The sequence below is a fragment of the Microtus oregoni genome, unplaced genomic scaffold (genome assembly GCF_018167655.1).
Source record: "Microtus oregoni isolate MIOR12 unplaced genomic scaffold, Mior012 000018F_ref0000195, whole genome shotgun sequence".
Taxonomy (NCBI): domain Eukaryota; kingdom Metazoa; phylum Chordata; class Mammalia; order Rodentia; family Cricetidae; genus Microtus; species Microtus oregoni.
Window position 1 is genome coordinate 40,873,562 of NW_024543077.1, and position 8,453 is coordinate 40,882,014.

At 34.4% G+C, this 8,453-nt stretch overlaps 1 protein-coding gene across 1 annotated transcript; it reads right to left on the minus strand.

Annotated features, from left to right (window-relative positions):
• Positions 1-5,188: 5,188 nt before the first annotated feature.
• Positions 5,189-6,115, minus strand: LOC121459099 (olfactory receptor 8H1-like). Its single transcript, XM_041668620.1, has one exon. The coding sequence runs from the start codon at positions 6,113-6,115 to the stop codon at positions 5,189-5,191; it is 927 nt and encodes a 308-aa protein (XP_041524554.1).
• Between the last annotated feature and the right edge of the window lie 2,338 nt (positions 6,116-8,453).

Genomic DNA, 8,453 nt, shown 5'->3' on the forward strand with positions numbered 1-8,453 from the left:
TTTAATAAGTTATAAAGCAGAGTCCAAATTTATTCTCAGGGAAAAGCAATTTAAGCTCACAGAATGGTTAAAAAATTGCTATATAAAACAGTTTCAAGAAGATTATCAAGACTTAGTGTGAACAACTGTATATGATTACAGAAGCCTGCAAACCCAGCATTTGGAAGATGAAGGACTCAATATCAAAATTTCAAGGTCATGTTGGCAACACAGGTGGGACCACCCTCACCTATAGGGACCTGTATCAAAACACAAATTAAATCCGCTCTTGCTCATGTGGCATGTAGTGTGTTGGATTCATTTAGTCTCATTCCACTTAAGAAAACTTGTCTTCTTTCTCTCAGTAAGTGTAATTTGTGAACAGCTCCTTGGATATTTTATTTTCATTTGCTTTATTTTAAGAAACAACAAGAACATCAAGTTTGGTAAATAGGAAAAGGTCAGCTCTAGGGGGAGTTTTAGAAAAATTAGAATGATAAAATATGTTATATGAAATTCTCAGATAATAAATAACAACGAAGAAATGAAAAGACAAAGCCAAACTTATCAAGAAATAAATGACTGAGCTCGACAAATAAAATTGTAATTAATTAGGACTTTTTGTTTGTTTGTTTTTCTATTTCTCAGCTGCCACGTTCTCAGAACAAAGATTTTTCTGCCCCAGAGTAACCCAGGGCAGGGATATGGAACAAACCCAGGAGACGGAAGATAAGAAGGAAAGAGAAGGGGAAGGGAACAAAAAAAAAAGGGTGCAGGAATATTTTTGTTGGAAGAGAGGCAAAATTATGCAAAGAACTACCTAAGAATAGAGGAGGAGACAGACACATCCCATGGGCAACTGGTGTATAAAGGTAAAATGTGAACCCATGTGTTGGAATGAGGGGTTTAATTGGAATTGCCAAAGGACACATTTTATCGCTGAATGTTAATACTTAGCTGAACCTTAGTAATCAGCTTCAAGAGGAGAAGTAGCCAAATTATGGGTGCACGTGGATGGGTATTTGGAATGGGATGAATAAACAGAGAAGATGAGGGAAGAGGGGATGAGTGAAAGAACACAGGGAGAGATGCCTGAACAAAAGATTTACAGAGGTATTTAGAAACCTTCTAGAGTAGACACTCCTTAACATATATACACACATGAATGGAATCGTCAAATAACAGACAGAAGGGAGAAATCCCAAGTTAAATATAATTCACCAACAAGTAAAATATCCAGTAACATAAATGAACCATGTCTAGTTAAGTCTTTGACCTAAGTGGCCACATGGAAACTCCCAAATGACTCAGCTATTGCCAAGACTGTTGGTTGCTCTCCACAAGCTGACAGCAAGGCTCTATTACTGAAGAAAACACCCATGCATCTAATTGCAACAATGGAGTCAAGCTAGTGTCTAGCTAGAGACTTCACACCTACCATCTAGTGTTTATGGTACTTGAATGTACTATGCATGCTACCAGAGGACAATGGCAAACACCAACTGAGCTGCAAGCCCTTCTATCTGCAATGGTGACACAGTGCCATAGTGGCACAAAAATTGTAGGCAGAACCATCCACTGTCTGATTGGATTTAAGGGCTGCTCCATGAGAGGGAATCCATCCATGGCTCGGCTCCAGTGGCAAAGTTCTTGACATTTAATAGGACAGGGACTTAGGAGAACAGCAAATACTATTGTTCTGAGGAACAGAGCAATAAAAGTTACTTCTAATGAAATTCTTCTGTACCCACATATTAATGTCTTACAAATTCATCAGAGAATCTTCCTCATATAGCAAATGGGAACAAATTCAGAGACCCCAAACTGAAAAATTTACAGAAAAAAAAACACCTTGGAATACTCAATTCTAAACAGGATGATTTCTTCACTGAATCCTATAATTTGATTTCACCCTTAGGTGCCACAGTAGAGACAGAAGATCACCATGAGGCCTTCATTTTCCAAAGTAGCAGAGAGATTTAGTTTTCTTGGAAAAGATTGACACCCAACAAGATCATTTCTGTTACTTTATTAAAACATATACAAGGTTAATTTGGGTTGGGAAAGATTCTAGCTATCAAAGACCTTTTGCTCTTGCTGCCTTTAAGAGCAGACAGCTGACAAAACCTCATTACCTTTTGGTTAAACCCAACCATAATCGAATGTAAGAATTCTAGGTTTGCAGGAAGGGGTGTCTTAGAACCAAGGTCAGCACAGCTATAAACACTCATAATACCAAGTGCATATGCCCAGAAAAACATTTCTTCAAAGTTTAAACATTCTGGAAACAGTTTCTCAGCCTCTACTGATTAATCCAACATAGCACAGGCTTTTCTGAAATATTTCACTCAAACCAATCCCAAAGACTTTACTACAAATTACACTCAAAGCCTGACACAAAGTCTTTATTTTACATATCACTACATTGTCCCTTTTTTTGTTTTAGGGATTCTTAGGGATGGCGTTTATGTCCAAGACTATGAAGTTATACAGTAAATATGGCCTTTTGTCTAGTTGTAGTACAGTTTCATGAAAATAAATCAATATGCATTTCAAAGCCAATAAAGCTTTCCTAACAAAGAGATTTATAAAACCCACAAGAACAAGGAACTTATCAAAAAGCTTCATGGGATTAAATAAAGCTACAATATCTTCAAGACATTCTACAACATCCATCCCTATTACATCAGGCTCTCTCAACCACTATTTTCTATCAATCTTATTTTGTTGAGTTCAAAGTTCAGGAGAAAATATATGCTACTCTTTAATAAATTCATCAGTTTGCATTTCTTTTCGAAGAACAGCTCCAGCTGAGGTAGTAGTAGCAATTAATAAAATGATTCCCAGGACCACAGCAATTATCAATGCATTGAGTTTTTCTTAATATTCTTTCAGGAACTCCTGCACTAGCATCAAGCAGATGAGTCTTGACATGGTCATAACAACTTTATAGGTATCCAGACTGCTGGTCTTGTTCTGAGAAAATAGATTTTCAAATTTCACATCTAAACACACACTAGCATCGACACAAGTATGAAGAGTACATCATACTAAAATAATGCGATAATTATTAGAGTACCATTGCAAAAGTCTTTCAGTAACAAATAAGGTTGTGGTATACAAGCCACAAAGGAATAAATATTATCTAAATTAAAGGAAAAATGAAATTTTTCATAATCAAAGCTTGAATTTCTGTTCCTTTCTTTAAGTGTGTGGAAAGCACTTGTCAGTTTCCACAAATTAGTCTGAATGGTTTACCAAATTGTAACACAGAGCTCAATATTCCAAGTTCATGCCACTCAAAATTTCTAATAAAAGGAGAGGCAAATTCCATAGTTTTATTTGAATTCGATCATTGATAAAACAATACTAAGTAAGAATATAGTTCTTGAGTGGCATCATAAAGGTTTCAATCAATGAATTTTCCTTGGGATATATTAACAGGGACCTGAAGATTCTTAACTATACATTGCTGCCTATGTATCAGATTCCCTGTTAGTGGCCACAATTTGCAAGATGTAAATTTATAGAAGTAATGGCATTAAGTTTTTGTTCCTCAAATCTAAATACACTAAACATAGCAAGTTTTCTATAAGAATTCTTGGTGCTCTTATCATTAATTATATATAAAATTTCAGACATTGTATTTAAACAATGATTTTCATTACCAGTACAAAGAGGGATTCCTTTTATTACCACAATATAATTTATAATTTCCCTACCCTTCTCCGCAAGTTGAGTTGAAGCACAATAGTCCTAGGACCCTGTAGAAAAGCATATTCTTTGACCACCACAAGAATACCAATGTCTCTCCAACTTACGCCTATATTAATTAGAGGATTGAGAATATAAGCATAATAAGTATGATTAGTCCCTGCTACCTCTACAGATCCCATCACATCAGGATTCTGAGAATTTTATGGAAATAGAAACATAAAGATTTTAAGAGCCAGTGGAAATGTAAGACATCAAGAACACAAGACACAGCAGAACAGATGTACATATGAATTCACAGAGATTGTGGCAGCAAGCACATGGCCTGCAAATGTCTAAGTCAGGTAGGGTCCCAGATCTCAGACGGTAAATGGGCACAAATTTCATTCTTAAGTGAGAAGCTATCTCGAACTGGCAAAAACACTATCTTCAAAGGAAAATTAAATCTCTTTAACAGAGTTTCGATTGCCATCGAACCACACTTACAAGCCTGTCCCCTGTCCACCAAAAGATGACAAACACAAAGTAAACTCAACTATATTTTTAGAGGTATTTTGTATCATGGTGTTTAATCTGGACATTTTTGTTTTTTACCTTACTGGTCTTTTGCTTATGTATTGTGATTTCTGATTTTCTATATGAATCGATGCATGTGTCTCAGTGCTATCTATAATGCTACAGATACTGTTCACCTGTGTGGCAAACACAGGCACTAGAAGTTTTGTAATTATAGAAACAAAAATACATGAAAAAAAGGTAAAACCAAAGTTAAGTGAATGGAAAAAAAGAAAAAGGCCATAAAACCTGAAATGTTATATGACAGACTCAGGGTCAAAAATGACAAAAAACCAGTAAATGAGTAACCTACAAATGTTTGCAAATCACTACTTCTAATAACAAAATTAAGCTAGTTGTAATGTAATAAAGATTCTAGAAAGCACAGAGAGCAGAAGATAAATAAAACATGAACTCCTTTCATAGTACTTATATATAATACAGCCAGTACATGGAATAGCTTCTGAAATTAGGGGCATTGCATACACATTAGGAGATTTTACATGAAGAAAATTTTAATTCTATGTCTAGTAAAGACTACATAATTCATGAAAATAGAAATTTATTGTTAAATATATGTCTTAGTGTGTCATCTTTTTTGAATGTGAAACTGGAGGATTACACAACTGATAAGTTTAGAGTGTAATCTGTTTTGAATTTGAAACTGGAGGCTTACACAACTGATAAGTTCCTGCAACAAAAGCATAAGGATGTGAGTTTAGGTCCCAGACCAACGTAAGTATCCTAGCAGATAAACAGATCTGAAAGCCTAGTGCCAGCTAGCAGTGACAGTCACATCCCAAAAGGCTCTGAGCAGCCAGTCTAGCAAGAGGTGAGTACTGGCTTCAATAAAACAACCTGCCTCAAAAGCTAATGTGGAGAACAAGATGGTAGGAAACAATGTGACTCACCGCTTACCCTCATTCAGCTTTCTGAATCCTTATCTTGTCTTCACTAATCTAACAACAGCACCTTTCACTTCTTTGTTCCTGAGACTATAAATGAGTGGGTTCAGCAAGGGGATCACAATTGTATAGAAAACAGAAGCTACTTGATCCTTTCCCAGGGAGTAGGACTTACTTGGTTTTAAATAAGTAAAGATCAGAGAACTGTAAAAGACAGTGACTCCAATGAGGTGAGAGGCACAGGTGGAGAAGGCTTTTTGCTTTCCTGAAGTGGAATTGATCTTCAAAATAGTAGAAAGAATAGACACATAGGATACAGATATTGTGATAAGGGAACCCAGAATGGTGGAACCTGCAAAAATGAAAATAATTATTTCAACACTATTTGTGTCACTGCAGGACAGAGATAAAAGTGGAGATGTATCACAATAAAAATGGTAGATGACGTTGGATTTGCAGAAATGTAGTGTATTCATGGCAAGCACACCAACAGAGGAATCCACAGTTCCAATCATGTAGGATCCAGTGAGCAAGACAAGACAGCATTGTGAAGACATAATGATAGGATAATGTAAAGGTTTGCAGATAGCTATGTAGCGATCATAGGCCATTGAGCAAAGCAGAAGACATTCAGTAGCTGCCAAGAGGATGAAAATGTACAGTTGGGTGAAACATCCTATAAAGGAAATGCTCTTGTTTGAAGTCAGCAGGTTCTCTAAGGTTTTAGGTGTGATGGCAGTCGAGTAACTGAGGTCAACAAATGACAGATGGATGAGGAAGAAATACATTGGGGTGTGAAGGTGGCTATCAACACAAATGATAAGCATCATGCCTGTGTTCCCTAGCACAGTGACCATGTATATCAGGAGAAACAGCACAGAGAGGACTAGCTGGATCTCTTTGGAATCTGTCAGTCCCAAGAGGATGAAGTCAGGTTTATTTGTCCGATTCCAGATGTTCATAGTGAATATCCCTAAATGACAAGAAATCAAAGATAATCTATTGTTTTTAGGATGGCATAGAGATTCTTGTGCATTTTGCTATTGTAGTTTTTTTACCTATAGCATATAACAGCAAATAATTCAATTACCAATTATAAGTACAAAGTGGCATTTGATAATGTTATCATCTGTAATAAAATGTGCTATAATTTAAAAACTTGATACTAGTTTAAATAATATCCTTTTATGAATTTAATACACAGGAAATGTTATTATGTATGTGATAATAATTATCCCCTTATTTTATAAGCATATAAGAGGCAAAAATTCAGTTAATTTTTGTGAATAGAGAAGAATTCATTTAGAGTTTTGGATCATTGTAAAAATGTAAGATACCAAAGATGTTAGTCATAATCTTTTTCCAGTTAAGTCTAAATGAAATGTCACACATTTAGTGAACAAAGATAGAAATCAACTTTTATACATCATTTCCTGCTTTTTCCAATATCATTTAAGTCTAATTGATTTTTACAGAATTTCAATAGCCTGCATTAATAAAAATAATTATCAATAAAAATGGAGTAAGTTTTGAATATTCAAAACAGTTTTAAAATAATATTATTCATGAAGTATGAATCATATCCGGGGTTCTCTCTTTCCACCTATTCTGTTTGACACAATCCTGATGTTACCTTTAAAAGCACCAAATGGCATGTATACTTATATTTTTAATATAATCTTTATTTTAATTACTTTAAGTCTTTACAGTTTTAAAAATACTTACTCTGAATACCAACCTTGATAGAAAAAAATGAAGTCAAAATACTTCCTATAGCATTTGACTGGAAATATTCAATTCCCAAATTTTCTTACAAATTAAAGAGAAAATTTATTTAAGGATTTGAATATGGTAGCTTAGAGCTTTTGTTTTCCCTTTGACTATTTTTTCCATTTTTTTCTAAACTCATTTTTAGAACTTCAGAAGTAAATTAGGTTATTCTTGATATTTTCCTCAGGTCTTTGCCAAAATCAGGTTTCATTAGAATTTATGGCCCAAATTTATTCCATGAACAATTGTGAATCTGAGCAGCGCAATATATGCCTTTTGTCTCTAATTATTAACTCCAGGACAACTCATATAGTGTTATGAGCATCATATAATGTGGTCATTCTCAGGAGGAAATTTCTAAGACAGATTTCTTGGCAAAGAGCAAAGGACAGAGGTCAAAGGACTAATTTAGAAAAGTTTTTCCTTTTCCCTGAGAGCCCACAAAGAAGAACATAAAGCTGTGTTATTTTTTCTGATGTACTACATTTATTTATATACCCATAAATACAATAAAAAATAAAAACTAAATGTCCTTCAACTGGCAGTGGATAATAAAATGTGATACATATTCAAAATGGGCTACAATTCATCAATAAGAAAATTAAATCATAAACTTTGCAGGTAAATGTCAGGAACAAGAAAAGATCATCTTGAGAAATGCAACAGAGACCCTCAAAGACCAATCCTTCATGTTCTTTCTCATCTGAGTCTACTAACTCCAAAACATTAGATAATAATACATATCTTTGACTAAATGAAAAAAAATGCTAGGGCTCCTCAACCGTGCAATTATTTTATTGTAGATTTTGTTATGGTATTTTTTTTCTACTGCAAAGGGAAGTTCCTTGATGAGAAGAGAGAACCGCACTTATCAGTGAATATATGGAGACATTTTCTATTGTTTTTACAAAACATTTTTAAGTCCAGCAGAATCACTTCTTCGATTTAAACTTTACTGTTCTATAATCACAGTCTCATTGTCAAAGTAAGCATTTTCAAATTAAAAATAATTTCCTCTAGCCACAGTTTTTAAAAATGCTCTGATGTGAATAGAGTGTTGTCTAAATGTATTTTAAATTTCGTTTATTTATGGGTATATAAAGAAAAAAATAAACTATTCAGAGTCTGGGGCAGTATGGAACTATAGAGAGGGAAATAGCAGGGAAAAGTAACCTATTGGGGGAAACAGGCTCTAACTGGGCACGTGTAAAAGGTAAATATTGAAGAAGAATAGGAAGGTAAAATAACAGATGGGTACTTAAAATGTCATAAGAAATCATACTTCTAAATATTTACCTAAAACACGTATACGATATGTAAACCTCTATAAATAAACATATATATTTAAAATTAATTTTTTTTCATCTTGGTAAAAAGGCTCCTTCCAATAGGCAAAGGTCATCTAGCAAAAATTACAACATCAAGCACAAGAAGTCACTTGACTTATTGATCAGAGTTTCCAGGTGACAATCATATATTAACATTTATTACTATCGCCATCAGTTTCCACTAATAGGGAAAGTCTCTATT

Coding starts and splice junctions, on each gene's coding strand:
- LOC121459099 (XM_041668620.1), bottom strand. CDS start 6,115: ATGAACATCTGGAATCGGACAAATAAACCTGACTTCATCCTCTTGGGA.